The sequence below is a fragment of the Telopea speciosissima genome, chromosome 10 (assembly GCF_018873765.1).
Source record: "Telopea speciosissima isolate NSW1024214 ecotype Mountain lineage chromosome 10, Tspe_v1, whole genome shotgun sequence".
In the NCBI taxonomy this organism is placed as follows: Eukaryota; Viridiplantae; Streptophyta; class Magnoliopsida; order Proteales; family Proteaceae; genus Telopea; species Telopea speciosissima.
The window spans coordinates 15,594,003-15,610,042 of record NC_057925.1 but is presented as its reverse complement, the minus strand read 5'-3'; the positions used below and the strand labels follow the sequence as shown (position 1 = coordinate 15,610,042).

The window sequence follows — 16,040 nt, the reverse complement described above, 5'->3', positions numbered from 1 at the left end:
AAACGATTAAAAAATTGTAAAGAATTGTAAAAAATAACAAAGAGATTATCCATCCTCATTAGGTTCTTGTCTTTTCCAGAGTATTCCTTACCTTTCGGCTTTGAAATTGCATCACACTTTGCTGAAATATTATGTTGTTTAGTGGCCCCCTAGGAGTTAAAGGGAGGATGACCTAAAAGAGGCAACCGACTTGCAATGATAGTACGGTGCTGTGGCACCGAGTTGGTTTCTTGGTATGAGAAAATCAATGTTATTTTACTACTATATTCGATCTTCATTATTAATCGTTTGTTATCTCATATCAAATGACTCTTTTAACCTCAAAAGTGATTCACAAGATAACAAAAAACTGGGTAGAAGAAAAGATAGTTGCTTTATAGTAGGGACCATATTTCACATGATTTTTATTTTGGTGGAAAAGAGCAATTGTAAGTATTTGATGATTAATGATTTGATTACTTTTGCATTTCATTTTGATGGTTTTTAGCTTTTTATGTTGGCAAAGGTTTTTCTTCTCTTGATTGATACACTATTACCAACAAAAAAAAAAAAAAAGGTGTTGTACATGGAAAATTATTCTCTTCAAATTCTTAGAGGTCGACACCGTGGTAGTGTTAGGTAGAGATGCTGACACATAATAGCTCGGATACATGGCATTGCTTTGATGTCTGAACTATCATATGTCAGCATCTCCACCTGGCACTGTCGTACTACTAAGCTTTTGAAATTGAAGAGGATAATAATCCATTGTACATTTGTACCTTGTTTTCTTATAGCATTAATGATATTCCTAGTTACACCCCCCCCCCCCAAAAAAAAAAAAAAAAAAAAAAAAAACCAAAAACAAAAACAAAGCAAAAATATATAAAGAAATCACCCATACAATTGCATTAATTACATGCACCTTACACTAGATTCTAGATCCATCACTGGTTTTACCTTGGATTTGCCGTTTTTCTATTGGACTTTTGGATCATCTAGGATTGATGAGAAGAAAGGATACTAAGATGTTGGGAGATTTAGCGCTAGATTTAGGAGAATTTGTTTATTTCAGAAAAAAATTGGCCACAATTATTGTGACTAAAGACGACTTAAATTATTTATTTAATTGGGAGATCAAGTTTTTCGATTCGATTTATCCTTTTCAAAACCTTCTGAATAAGATAAATTATATTTTTTTTTCTTATTTTTTAAGGGGAAAAGAATGCTACCTGGTCATGGGGTTCCTATGTCTAAACATAGAAGCGCATGAAATTACTGTTCAACCCCCAATGAAATAAAAAATTACATCTAGACAGATGTTCTTGCATGCGCTCTCATTGCCCCCGCTCTGGTGTAGGGGCTATACAATCAGACAGTGATCTCTTGTCCTTTTTTTTTAATATCTTCCTTCTTCTACTTCTGCAAATGAGGAGAGACAAAGACTATGGTTGCCTACTTGCTTCATAGATGAGAAGAAAAAAAGTGGTTAATATTGAAGACAACAAAAAAAATTTCTAAGGTCTTATAGCTGCCACAGGTTGGGTTGGGTTGAGCTTTTTAAAACCCTAGGTCAACCCTAGGTCCCCTTAGTTGGGACTAGGCCTGGCCTGCCCCTAAATCAGAGCCTGAAAAATCCAACCTTCAACCATTCTTAGGGTCAGTTTGAATTGACCCTGATTGACACTACAAAAAAAAAAAGGGTCTACGGGAGGGGGAAGAGAGATACAAGGGCTAGGCTAGGCTGAGAAGAAGCAGACAGGGTCAGGCTAGGCTGGGCCAGGTTCATCCCAAGGCATTAATCCTAGCTCAACCCGATTCGGCCTTGATTATGATCAGAAATTTCCAGCTCTTGACCAATTGACCCGCCCTTAGGGCCAAGGTATCTCAGCCCAAGCAATTGACGAAAAAGAGATAGAGTGAATATGAAAATGAGAGTTTTTTTATTCATTTATTATAACAATGTATAAGAGAAATAAGATTTTTTTTTATTCATTTATTGTGTCAATATAGAAGGAAAGAAGGTTCATGAACCTTCAGTCCTCACTCCTCAACTCAGGTCATCTCACCAATCTACCCAACTAACATTCATTAGAATTTTTTTTTATTCATTTATTGTGTCAATATAGAAGGAAAGAAGGTTCATGAACCTTCAGTCCTCACTCCTCAACTCAGGTCATCTCACCAATCTACCCAACTAACATTCATTAGAACTTAAGGGTTGATTTGGTGTGATTTTGATTTCAATTTCAGGTTGATTTCATTAAATAGTCAATAAATAGATTTTTTTTTTTTGAAAAATTGAAAATTTGTGAAAACTGATATCTTGATTATCTAATAGTTAAACATTTATCCACTCAACTGCACCACACAAAAAAATTCAACCGTTCATTCAACACTTTAAAGAATAAAAAGATATCATTGCCCATGTTTTTACTGTTAGATTCTTAAATGTGGTGCACTGGACAATGCACTCGACTTATTGAGAGGATGAGATGAAAATCTCCAATAATTAGAATGAGTTGATTCCTTTATCGGAAATATTATTCAACAAAAAAATATAAAAAAAAAACACTAGGTCCCACATATAGTAATATGATGATAACGTCTGGTTTCATTTTCTCATTTTCTCATTTTCTCATTTTCTCATTTTCATCCCTTCCCACCCATGCACCCCCTCCTTTTCATTTACCCTTTCTTGATTCTTCTGCAAATATAATTTGATAATGACAAATACTAGAAGGAACTGGATGAGTAGGGGAACAATATCACTGGTTAATTCTTAATTAATATTAGTCCTATCGCTTTAGCAATAAAAAATTAGCCCTATTGCTTTAGCAATCATGTTATTTTATCTCATATAATATTATATTATAATCTAAGCATGCGTGGACCCATTTAATCTTCCAACTCATCATCATTTTCATGAATTATATATTTAAGCAGAACAGTGTTCCCCAATCTATTCTACCCATCTGGAAACATCAGGAACTCCCTCAAACCAACCTCAAACACTCTAGACAATGCTTCTGTTTCCCTATAAATACAACTCTTATCCTCTCCACTCTCCATTCACATAACACAATTGCCTTTCCTGTAATCAGTTCCTGGTTTTCTTCTTTCATTAATTCTCTGTATCTTTTGCTTCCATCTTTTCTCAGTTCTTCATAGAAAAAGGAAATTAAGATGTCTCTGGTTCCAAACATCTTGGGTGGTCGAAGAACCACTGTGTTCGACCCATTCTCTCTTGACATATGGGATCCATTCTTGGACTTCCCCTTCGCCACTCGCTCTCAGATCACTAGCGAAACCGAAGCCTTCGTTAACACTCGTATCGATTGGAAAGAGACCCCTGAAGCTCACATTTTCAAGGCTGATCTTCCAGGGCTCAAGAAGGAAGAAGTGAAGGTGGACGTGGAGGAAGGAAGGGTTCTTCAGATCAGTGGAGAGAGGAGCAAAGAAAAGGAAGAGAAGACTGATAAGTGGCACCGTGTGGAACGCAGCAGCGGCAAGTTCCTCCGCCGGTTTAGGTTGCCGGAGAATGCAAAGGTGGATCAGGTGAAGGCCAACATGGAAAATGGTGTGCTGACGGTTACTGTCCCCAAGGAAGAAGTGAAGAAGCCTGAGGTTAAGGCTATTGAGATCTCTGGCTGAACTCTGAAGGCGTGGAAGTGTGGAACTGAAAACAATAATATGTTTGTGTGTTTTTGGTTTGGTTTGGTTTGATGAGTGTTGGGAAACTGAGTTTAGTGAACTCAGTGAAGCTGGTTGTTAAGTTGTGTCTTTTGTTTTGTGTTTTATCTCTAAATAAGTGGTTAATAAATAGTCAAATTTCTGGATTACACAAAATCAGGTTTTTTCTTACAAAACTTTTCATTCATTGTTTGTTCCAGTTAACAAAAAAATAAATTTTTTTGTTTGGTTTTACAAAACTACCCATGGGTGCCTGGGTTAAGGAACTTTATAATTCCACATAGTTATCATTTTTTGTATCAGATTCTGTTCTGTGAATGAATTAATGTTTGGAGTTCATTGGAATGTTGGATTGGTGTATTATCTTTTTACTTCTTATATTGCGAAGGCTATCTGTAAAATTCCTACTGATTGTAATTTGTGTGATGGAGATCGGACTTGCCCTCTATCTCAAACTAGTATGTTGAATTTTCATATGGTTGTGAAGATCCTAACTAAAAATGAAATGGGTAGTATGTACCATCAACGTAGGCAAAATAATTTGGAAATTTGCGTGGAAACTAAAACTACACCCTCAATTCAAGGAGTTCTTTTGGAGGACGGTTATGAAAAATTATCTGCTCTAGTTCCCTGCCCGGCCCAGTTCCCCAGTCTGTCTAATAAAGGGGGGGGTGGGACCCCACCCGAGCAGAGTGTTTGGGAAGGGATAGGGTGGTCATTGCCCCCCCTTGTTATGGGGACTGGGGACTGGCCCAGGCAGGGAACTGGAGGGGATAAAGATCAGGATGTTTATTGGGAGGTCTAGCCACTAGAGATAAACTTGTTAAGTTTCTAGTTGTTGATACTTCTTTTTGTTTTGTGTAGAATAAAAAAAGCATCACCAAAGTTAAAGATTCCAAGAGTTACCAAAGTTGTCAGATTCCATCTCTAGAAGTCAGAGATCGAGGCAGAGCATGTTGTGAGTTTCTCTATACTTAGTAGCCTGTTTTATCTGATTCTGTATTTTCATTGCATGTGTTAGCTAAGTTATATTGTCATAGACCTATGCTACATGGAGATCAAAGGCAGAGCATGTTGTGAGTTTCTCTATACTTGTAGTCTGTTTTGTCTGATTCTGTATTTTCATTGCATGCGTTAGCTAGGTTATATTGCCATAGACCTATGCTACATGAGGTTTCATTGTAGGATATATGTATAAGCCCAAACTTGACTACGTACTTGTTGGGGTGTTCGATCAGTGGATGTTGGACACCGGTAGTATTATTTTCGTGAATCTGTCGTGAGTGCAGCCTCTAAGTTCTATGCTGAGAAAATAGAGATGAGTATATGTTGAGCCTTATTGGGCACTAGTCTGTGCATGTAGGCAATCTATCGAAGAACTTATATTCTATGTTGTGGATGCATGCATGTATATTTGGAGTGATTCTGCAGGATGGGGGTGCACACCAGGTAGACCTTGCCAAAGGAATTGTATGTCCGCCTGTGGTTGAGAGGAAAGGTGTGTCACACGATTATGTATGTGTATGTATGCCAACAATGAGGATCTCCAGTTTGAGTGTTTGAGGTTGTGTACTTGAGTGATAGTTGCTTAGTGTGTGTATCAGCTCTTGACAACATTGTGATCATCAGCCCTTTGGTAGTAGTGTTTGTGACTATGGTTGAGTGTGCCCAAGTCAGAGTTGCCAAACAGTGTGAGATTGTGTGACTGTGCATTTGGGAGGATAGTTCCAGGAGTTGTGATGAGTGCCAGGGACATCAACAAGTGAATTGGGAAGTAAATCTGTTGAAGGAAAACTTTTTAGAATCCACTGATTCACCTACTCCCTCTCAATGGCCATCACTGTTCAACATGACAAATGTATTCTACAGGGAAGGAGAAACATTCAAAACATGGTCTAAAGATGTAATTAGAGGGAGATTCAACCAAAAATGTGATAAAATCGTGAAATACATAACATATATGTTTTGGGGAATTTTTTTATTTTTTTTATATTTTAAATGCAAACGACCAAAATATCCTTTGGGAGGTAAAATGGTAAAATCATTTTGGCTAATTTTTTGAGGAATTTGTCACCAAACCAAAACCTACTTCTATATATTGAAACATTCTCTATCATATCCACCCAAAAAAACAAACCAACTTTGGGTTCTTGAGCCTTTTTTGTAAATTATTGAAATGCCCTTGAGGGTAAATATGTCTTTTCAAAGAGGATTTGACGTTTGTTTTTTCAAAAACCATCAAAAGTATCATGAGCAATCATGTATACTTTCCCAAGATTCATCAAAACCTTTGACTATTTTTTACAAGGAATTTTTAATAAAAAACTATTTTGACACCCACTGAAAGAAAAATATAAAATAAATACAAAAACAAATGGAAAAAATGTGAATTTAGCCTCAATGCTGGGAACGTCTTGGCTCAGTGTGTGCATGTCTGGATTGCTGGAATCCGTTGATAGGGTCTGCCGAGTCGCAACTCAAAAAAATTACTCCAAATGTCCAAACTTGCAAACCAAGTAAAAATTACTGGAGAATTGTATGGGGGTGCTCAAAGTTGGGTTTGAAAGAAGAGCACCGAGAGCTTCTTGGGGGAATTTTTTCTAAACTTTTAAGGGCTCCAAATGCAGAGCTTTATATAACCCAATAGGTGTTTGAAGAAATGCCTCGAAAGCCCCTAGGGCTATGAAGCTAGGTGCAGGGGCAGGCCCACGTGTGCGGCGATGGGCAATAGGGAATGGTGGGTTGTATGGCGATGGGTAGGGGTGTCAACCGGTCAGGTTCGGTTGATCTCGGTCGGGACTAACCAGGCTTAACCAAGCTTGAAGCTTGCATCGTGACCGTCCATTTAGATAATCGGCCCGGGCCTGGTTGGGCTTGGTCGGGCTTCAGGCTATAATCGAGTACTAGAATCGGGCCTTAACTGGTCCTTAATAGGCCTATTAAAATATAAACGGGCAAAACAGTGTAGCCTTAAAAAAAATATTAAAAAATAAGAAGAAAAAAAAAGAATACTAATATACATTATTGATTGCATCATAGAAAAAAATTATTGGATCATCAACATATTTATATCATTAGGTATATGGGGATCGTTCAATTTGTCCAAGTGGGCTGGGCCTGGATTGGGCAATCATACATACATTTTGAAGAGCCCAAGGTCATCCATTTAAAATTGGGCTCAATTTTGAACCTAATTGAGCTAGGCGAGGATCATCGGGTGGGCGCCACATGATGACCATAGATGGTATGAGTTTGGCCATGAGTGTGTCAGTTTACCTACATTTACAGGATGGTATGGGTGAAGAATGAAGAAAATATTGCTCAGTGGTGGAGTTATGGACATAGTGAAGGTGGGTGATGAGGTTGATGAAGGTCCAGCGGCCCATGAACGGTCAAAATCCATTCATGCACTGGTTTTTTTGTTTGATAAGAAATTCATGCACTATTGGAAACAAACAAAGAAAGGAAATGTGAAGGGGAGGGGAAGTTTACAAGCTAGAGCGGGCTAGATCGGGCTGTAATCGGGTAGGTTAGGTCAAGCGCCCGGTGGGCTAGGATCCCACACCAGGACCGCCTGATTACTAAATGTGTCGGGCCAGACTGGAGTTTAAACAGGCAGGCTCAATCTAGCCTGGAATTGACACCCCTAGCGATGGGCGAATGGACGAGAGTAGATAGTTTGATGGATGGAAGGTGGTAGGTATGCTAGTTGTGTGGCGCATGTACACCAGCAGGCATGCCATGCCATGCCCTTGCATGCATAGTCGTAGGGCCTAGCCCATGGCTGGGTTGGCTCGGAGACAGCTCAGTCAGGCTGGTTTAGCCCGAGTTTGATTCAAAAATATTACTTTTTATTTTTATATTAGGATAAAAAGTGGCAACGTGAGTGGGAAAGTAGGATAAACACACCGTTAAAACTCACCGGTTAAATCTCAACCGTTGAGATTTAACTAGTTGATCTTAACCGTTGAATTTTTAACCTGCAACCGGCCACGTCTTCTTCTTCAGCTATCGACCTGCATCCCAAAACAAACGGGAAGGGTTAAGTCAGTGAAGCCCGACAGCCAAAACCCTAATTGTCTTCTCCGAGGATGGCTGCCGCTGGAGCCTTTTTCTCTGTGCGAGCTTCCACCGCTCCAGCTGCCAGCTTCCCCTTCCTCTTCGTGTTTGTTGGAGATGTTTCCATCGTACAGGGTGCCATTCGAGATGTATTCGTACAACATGAGAGGTTTTTCCAGCTCAACACAGCAAAACCCTAATTGTTTTCTGTTTCTTTTTGTAATGGTTGGTGATGGGTGAGTCTGTTTTCCTTCGGAGAATCTAATGGAGATGGCAAAGAAGTTTGCTGAGTCGTCCTGAGTTCAAAAAGCGGAGGAAGTAGAGGAGTAATAAACATTAATTGCATTGAGGTGATCTAATTTGAGAGATTTTTAGAGGAGAGGATGAGGGGAGAGGGAAAGGGTAAAAGAAAAGGGGAAATACAGAAAGATTCCCTTCTTTGTTCTTTCTATTTTGTACATTTATGTGATTTATTGATTACTTGATCGAAAATCTAATGGAAAAATCCAGAAAAAGAAAATCGAATGAAGACCAGAAAAGGCCGCAATTATGATTTTGTTTTTTTAATCTTCTTCAAATTTACATTTCCATGTTCTTCCAATTGCTTAGAAAACCAGAAAAAAAAAAAAATAAAGAAAGAAATTAGATTTATAGAGAATGAGAGAATGAAGAAAAAGATAGGGTTTTAATTGTTCAGGGTTTCCTCTTCCACCTGTGCTGGTTGTCTCCACGAAAGCTTCAGGTTTAAGGAGATACCAAACAAAGACGACGACGGCGGAAGTTTCAGGTTGAAGCACTCCCCTGAACCAAGTAGGGTTTTGTGTCACCTGAAACACTCCCCTGCAACGAAGAAGAAAGGAAAAAGAAGAAACCTGTTGTCACGGTTAGTAAGTTATAAGCTTTTTTTTATTCAATGGCTATGATTAGAAGATCAAAAAATAAATGGCTCAGATTAAACTGTTACGGTTAACGTTGAGTTTAAGAAACATACCCTTAGCGCTGCGACTACACACTCTTTATATTATGTTATATAAGATTCTATTTTAAGGATCCTCCGAATTAAAGAGTTAAAAACTGTTTTTTTTTTTTTTTTTTTTTTTGGTAGAAGTTAAAAACTTTTAATCCATGAGATAGATTTTGACGCGATACATATTGCAGCGAAGCTTTCAGCGAGCAATTTCCATCCGTACGACAACTATGACCAGATTTTACGAAAAAGTAACACAAAAATGTAAGAATTTGTAAATACGAAGTTTTACACTAATCAGGATCCGAACTACATCAATATGGCTAGAGTGGTTAAGTTATTGCAACATGTTGAGGATAATGTAGATGTTTTTTGTTTTGTTAATTTTTCTTCTCTTTTCATCGCAAAAATTTTAAAAGAAATGTATAAGCATATCAATGGACAATTTTGAAAGTTAGATAGATCGCCTAGTTCTAGGTCATGTTAAACCATTTTCGAAAATAAAATCAAACTCCAAGTAATTAATCTCTAGTAATAAATCATTCAAATAGGATGCTTCCTCGGATTTGGATCCTCGGTGGCCTAGGGTTGAGCGTTTGTTGTGCTGCGTTCAACTCATAGGCCGCCACATGAATTTCAGTGGATTTCATGTCGATCCAATAGTTGGTAGATGATGACCTGACATTTTTGAATTTGAAGCGGTAATTTTGAATTTTGAAAAACCACCATCTACCAACCATTGGATTTGCATGAAATCCACATGGCGGCCTGTGAGTTGAGGGGCAACATGATGGCCGCTCAACCCCAGGCCGCAGAGGATCCAAATCCTGCTTCTTTAGACTTGGAAAAATATTATTACCATTATTAATTAGAATGATCATTAATAGGGATCAGGATCGTCTACTGCATGCTACCCCAACTATGCCGTCTTGCGTAGACCGGCTTACCCTCACCGAATAAGGCGCTTGAGCAGAGGTAAGGCATTATTACGCACAGCCATGTGTCTGCCAGCAGGGCAATTGGGGCATCCGCACAATAGAGACTAGAGAGATCAGATACCATTAATAGCCAGTGAATAAAAGATAAAACACTTACAATATTTCACTGTTGTCTTCTAAAGGTTATCATTATGGTTGGTATGACAGCTGATATATTTCTGTTTACCCAAAAGAAAAACTGATATATTTCTTTCTTCTTATTTTTTTAATGGAAAAAAAAACTGATATATTTCTTACTAGAAGTAGATTAGGTTTCCTTTATTTTAAAGGAAGGATTTAAATTTTCATGAAGAGTATAATTAGATTTCCATAACTTTGGAAACCTAAACAAGGTAATTAAAATGAGAAAGGAAATATTTAATAAAGCCTTATCCTATTTATATAAGAAAAGAAATGAAGCAATTAATACTTTTGGGTAGGAAAGTTTTCTTTTTATATTCATATCATTGAAAACCCATATAAGGTAAATGTACAAGAGAGAGGAAGTATATATTTAAACCTTATCCCAACTAAAAAGGTAATTAATACCGCTATCTTTTTTTCTTTATTTTTGGTAACAATTAATACAGCTATCTTTCTCATGTGTAAAGTGAAAGTAAATAAATGAAAATTAATTAGGTTTACAAAAAAAAAAAAAAATGACAATTAATTAGAGTTTCTTTTTTTATTTTTATAAAGCTTATTTACTCATTCTACCAAAAAAAAAAAAAAAAAAAGAAGCTTATTTACTCATATAACTTAGGCTATTTTTTACAGTTTTCTCCTTTGAAACTTTGTTCCAATTTTTGGTTTTATTAAATCATAGTGGGGTCAACCGGGATTCGGTTTGTTTTGGGTTGCATTATTATGGTACCAACTCAACCGGTCTAATAGTTTGGGGTAGACCAGGTTTGTTTAAGGTGAGAGAATATGAGATTAGCTTCTCCGCTAAGTTAAATCAAATAAATAGTCTTGTCTCAATCCTGGTAGGTTAGTTGGTGCTGGTGATGCTAGGCAACTACTTCACATTCTTTAACCAAAGTCTGGTTGGGTTTTAGTTACTTGCTCTATTACTAAAATACCCTTAACATGTTTAATATTTAATTAGATATGTAACACTTTAAACGTGATGGATTAGAGTATAAATTTGACAATTATATATTTTGAACAAATTAGTAATTTGACAACCTTAGGAATGAGGCCGGCGGACTCGTGTGGTCGGTCATGTCTGACACAATCTGTTTATTACCTATGGTCCCCATTTAAATTTAAAAATTGGTTTTGAGTTTAAAAAATAGTTTTGATACAGTGGTCCAATGCTCAGAGTTATAGGGTACACTTTAATAAAGGTGAAGGAAGAAAAGGACCTTTGGTTCCAGAACACTCAGTACTCCACAGTCTACACACCTTTCCTTTGCTTTTTTTATGCCTTTTTTATCCATACTTGTCGTTGGCGGTTGGACTTGGAATTTGAACCACTTTCTTGTGGACCACAAGTTATGGTGCCTTTCCCCCCACCCTACCCTAGTTCTTAGTGTCCTACACTCCAATCCTTTAAAAGCATGGTTCTAAGAATTGGTATTGGATCGGTCGAATCCGTCAATCCCATGGTTCTAAGTATTGGTATCGTATTAAGCAATATGTATCAGTTTTGTTAATTATCAATATCGATATTGTGTCAATAGCACGGTATAAACAAGGGGTAAAATGGTTAGAAAACTCATTTTTTTTAAGGAATTTTAAAGATACTTTTGTCTGATACAAACGATCCATGTTGATATCATATCGGTATCATATCAATTTTATATGTTATCGATATCCATTCCAATACCGTGCACTCAAATCATGGTCGACCCTTATCAATACTAACAAAAACGGATATAAATTCGTGGACGATCTTGGATCAAGAATTTGTATAGAATCAAAGGTAAAAATGTAAAAAAAAAAACTATTTTTAATTAAAAGTAGAGGTAAAATTATCCAATCCAGATTGATATAAGCTAACCCATATCGATATCAATCAAGACGAATATTGTATGGGATACCAATTACTGATTCCATGTCTGAATGTAGAAAGATTCAACAGTATTTCAATACTTTTTTCTCATTTTTGTCCATTTCTTATAGCTTTTAAAGTAGGGGTGGCAACTTTTTTGAACTGGCCTAAATGTCTCCATTTCTCTTAACTTTTTGGGGGAAGTTTTTATATACGGTCGTGTAAGCATGCACGATTGTGTCCCCTCTTACAAAGAGTTGGAAAAGTCATAAACCCTCATCCATTAATGAATGCCTTGAAACTCTCACCCTGTCACATACACGGCTTACACAGTTGTGTATGAAAACTTTCCCCTAACCTTTTTAAGTGGATGAAAAGTTTTGAAATTTAGACCATATTTTTTATCAAATTATTGACCGGATAATGTTAAGTTGTTCTTGCTTGATTTTGTTTGGTTTATATGAAAGGATTGACTGATTGAGTTTTCTTTCACCCATGGTACCTGTGAGAGAATGTAGGAAACACCATCAAGTAGAGATTTTTTTTAATTATTTTAATTTATAGAATTTGATTATTTGATTGAATATTTTAGAAAACAAAAATATTATGAATTTCCGTAGATAGATATAATGATGAGATGTATATAAAAGCCTAATCATAACGTCAAAGCACTTTAAACGAATAAATTTTATATTTGATGGTGCCCAACAATTAATGCCTTTATCAAATAAATAAATGGCATATATTATGGTTTATTTTTTATGTATTTATTATTTTGCAAAGTTCTATCAAAGAAATAGAGTTTACGAAAACAAAAAACAAAAAAAAAAAAAAGATAAGTGTGAGTGTTATGAATGTCATATAATTATATACATAAAAGAATTATTAAAAAAATGATAGATTCTCCTGTGCATTCATTGACTTGGCCTAGGACATGCAAATAACGTGATCAACATGTATATTATTGTCCGAATTAGTATAAATTGTAAATCTTATTTTCCTATATTTAATTGATTAATTCCGCTTATACATTGACAACAATGAATGCAAGCATTCGTCAATAAACATATTCTTTTTATTTCAATTATCACTCAACTAAAATCTGTATAATATGAAAAATTATTTGATCTTTTAGTATTAACTAAAACTAGTTACCACAAAAAAATTTTGTCGGACATCAAGGACTGCAAGTTGAGGATCACCTTTCATTATAGAAAAAAGAAATAGGATCATAATCCGCAAGAATCGATTCAATTCCTGATTCCGTGTTTTGAATACTTGTTCCTAATCTTAACGAGCAAAATAAAAGAAAAATCCCCAACTCTACTATTGGGAATTTTGAGCCAAAGAAATACTTGATTTTGGTTCAACCACCTTAGCCGGTCCAGTTTTAAACTCTTTATTCTATAGATACTTTTAACGGAAGTACTCAAACTTGATTAATTATTAAAGTCACCACCAGCCTGACGTAACCGGCTATCTTACAATTGGACGACTATAGGACCTGCCGTCCAACCTTCGGGTTAGAGTTGGTTCAACTGGATCCAACATAAATCACAACAATCCGGGTTGGTGGAGATGTCATTATCCCAAATGTTCTATTGTCTCCATTCAATGAACATAATTAACACTCGTTACATCTCTCCCCGGACCTTCCTCCAGCGGATACAATTCACTCTCAATCCATATCTCTTAGATCATTTATCTCTTTTCATCATATTCTAGAACTTATTTAATCTTCAAAACCCTTGAAATCATTATTTACTTAATTTTTTATTATTAAGCATTCGAATTTTTTTCTGGACGGATTTTAATCGGAGTATTCGGATTATTTTCCTGGATATCTCTAAACGAATACGGATGCCCCTAAACGAATACGGATGCGAATTCGATTTGGATTTCAGTTATCCATTTACATCCCTAATTGTCTCCATTCAATGAACATAATTAACACTTTTTCTTCACGGTCTAGAGACTCCATACCATGGATCAGGGTCAGGGAATTGGTATCAGATCGATATTGATCGAGACTGATACTGACATCTAGCCAATCCTGAATCGACTGTTGGTATCAACATAAGAGTAAAATCATCAAAAAAACTCAATTTCTTTTATTGATCGATTTAGGCCGATACCAATTGATCTAGATTAATATCAAATTGGTATACTAATACCGATACCGATATTGATATCGATATCGATATCTCAATCCTTATTATATTGGTTTTTTTTTTCTTGGTGGGCCCAACGGAATTAACCAATCCATGTGGTATTTAATCCAAATTAAAAAAAAAATGGAAATAGGCTTATACAAGGTAAAAATAAAAAAACCCTAAATTTGGGTGTAAAACTGTAAATAATTCAAATCAACAAAGCGCGTTATCGTTCTCTCTTTCTCTGTTCCTCTCTCTCTGTATAAAGATAAACCTACGCGGTTTCATTTCTAATTCTTTGATTCCCCAACTTCTCTCTCTAGCCTTCCTGCCCAGAGCCTCCTCACACACGCAGTCATTTCTTCTTCTATGTTTGCTTTCCGACTACGTCTCTTCTTCACCGAAACCGTCACAGAAAAGTAAGAAAAAAAGAAAAAAGAAAAATTTCGGGGGGAGAGAGAGAGAGAGAGAGGATTTGACATAAAGCAAGAAAAAGAAGGGGGAGAAATACATTTTTGTGATTTCTCATTCATGGGCTGCACTGTTTCTCGACCAGAAGGTCTTTTCAGCACCAAAGACGCCACCATTGAAGATTGTTTTGCTTCTTCTGCTCTTGATTTTGTTTCTTCTTCATCTGTCTCAAGAACCCTTTCTCTCCCAACGCCTCCGGTCCACCATCCTCCCTTGAAGAAGGGCGATACCCATCACCTAGTTTCCCTTACCTCCACAACCTACGGTTCTCTTCTTCTCCTTGATCAATCTTCATCAGATCATCATCAGAGCAAGACCCTAGCCCTAGAATCAGAAACCCAAGAAAGCGCATCTCCCGTTTCGGTTATCAACGCCTGGGAACTCATGGCCGGCCTTGACGACTTTGATTGCTCATCTAAACCCAACAAAGGTTCCTTCCTTGAAAGATCCTTCTCCGTTCGTCATGATTCTTCTTCCTCCAATAAACCCTTTTTCGCCCGCACTGGATCCGTCAAGAAGCTCTGCAGCTCCTTCGAAGCCACCAGATTAGATAATTCGGATTCGAATTCGAATTCGAACTTGATCGGCGAAGGGAAGGTGAAGAAATTGTGCAATTCGTTTGAACCGTCGGCAGATCCTGGGGAGAATAATAATTCATCGATGAAGCCTCTCTGGAAACACATGTCGGAGGAAATGCTTTTGGCTGATATGGATCCCAACGTGGTTTCTAGTTTCAGACGGGCTATATCGTCTAGGCAATTGGGTATGAATCAATCGAAGATGGTGAGGCCGTCTGTGGGTTCGAGCTCTAGGTTTTCACCTTTATCGGAGTATCGTAGTCGATTACCCGGAACTGAGGATAAGATTGTTGTGTATTTCACTAGTTTACGGGGAATTCGAAGGACTTACGAGGATTGCTGTGCTGTTCGTAATATATTTAGAGGATTTAGGGTTTCTGTGGATGAGAGAGATATTTCTATGGATTCTGCTTATAGGAGAGAGCTGCAGAATGTGCTGGGAGAGAAGACTTTTAGTTTACCCCAGATTTTTATTCGTTCGAGGTACATTGGTGGGGCTGAAGAGATAAAACAGCTTCATGAGATGGGTGATTTGATCAAGCTTCTTGAAGGGTTCCCTCTTCGTGATCCCAGGTTCGTCTGCGAGAGCTGCGGTGATGCGAGGTTTGTTCCTTGCTTGAATTGTAATGGCAGTCGCAAGGTTTTTGATGAAGACGAAGAACAATTGCGCAGGTGCCCGGAATGCAACGAGAACGGATTGATACGGTGCCCTAGTTGCTCTTCTTAAATGCTTCTAGTTATTAATGGCGTATATATCACTGTTTCTTGAATGCTTCTAGCGATTAATGGTGTATATCTATATAGCTGTTGTGAAAAATGTTGGAAGAAAAGGGGGAAAAAAATATTGCTTTTATTGCTTTTTAGTGTGGGTTTCTGTCAATCTGGGGTGGTGATTAGAAGAAACTTTTCTTGGGTTTTCTTTTTCTCTCTGTAAATTGCTTTCCAACAGGGCGTTCTTGTTCATCATCTCCCTAAACATAACAAAGAAATAAATCGAATTTTTTGATTGGCTTTCTTATCATTGTTGTGTAGATCGATATGTGAAGTTTAAATTAATCATTTGTGGAAGATAGAAATAGAAGTTTTCATTTTTCTGATAATTAAATGTGGGGTGAATCCGAATTCTGAAGCATTTCAATGTGGTAATCTAGTCCTTCTCGAATATGG

General features: G+C 37.0%; 3 protein-coding genes across 3 annotated transcripts in view; 2 read left to right on the top strand and 1 right to left on the bottom strand.

Moving 5' to 3' along the window:
* Positions 1-3,126: 3,126 nt before the first annotated feature.
* LOC122641743 (17.3 kDa class I heat shock protein-like) lies at positions 3,127-3,667 on the top strand. Its single transcript, XM_043835034.1, has one exon. The coding sequence runs from the start codon at positions 3,166-3,168 to the stop codon at positions 3,631-3,633; it is 468 nt and encodes a 155-aa protein (XP_043690969.1). The 5' UTR covers positions 3,127-3,165; the 3' UTR covers positions 3,634-3,667.
* Positions 3,668-3,900: 233 nt separating this feature from the next.
* Positions 3,901-16,040, bottom strand: part of LOC122641738 (probable ADP-ribosylation factor GTPase-activating protein AGD11) — a 33,155-nt gene continuing 21,015 nt past the window's right edge. Inside the window, exon 10 of the mRNA XM_043835030.1 lies at positions 3,901-3,911. The gene's annotated coding sequence lies outside the window, so the exon portion shown is untranslated. The remainder of the gene's footprint in view (positions 3,912-16,040) is intronic.
* Positions 14,261-15,877, top strand: LOC122641739 (uncharacterized protein At3g28850-like). Its single transcript, XM_043835031.1, has one exon. The coding sequence runs from the start codon at positions 14,356-14,358 to the stop codon at positions 15,598-15,600; it is 1,245 nt and encodes a 414-aa protein (XP_043690966.1). The 5' UTR covers positions 14,261-14,355; the 3' UTR covers positions 15,601-15,877.

Bases quoted from the DNA above. Each gene is read 5' to 3' on its own strand.
- LOC122641743 (XM_043835034.1), top strand. From the start codon at position 3,166: ATGTCTCTGGTTCCAAACATCTTGGGTGGTCGAAGAACCACTGTGTTC.
- LOC122641739 (XM_043835031.1), top strand. From the start codon at position 14,356: ATGGGCTGCACTGTTTCTCGACCAGAAGGTCTTTTCAGCACCAAAGAC.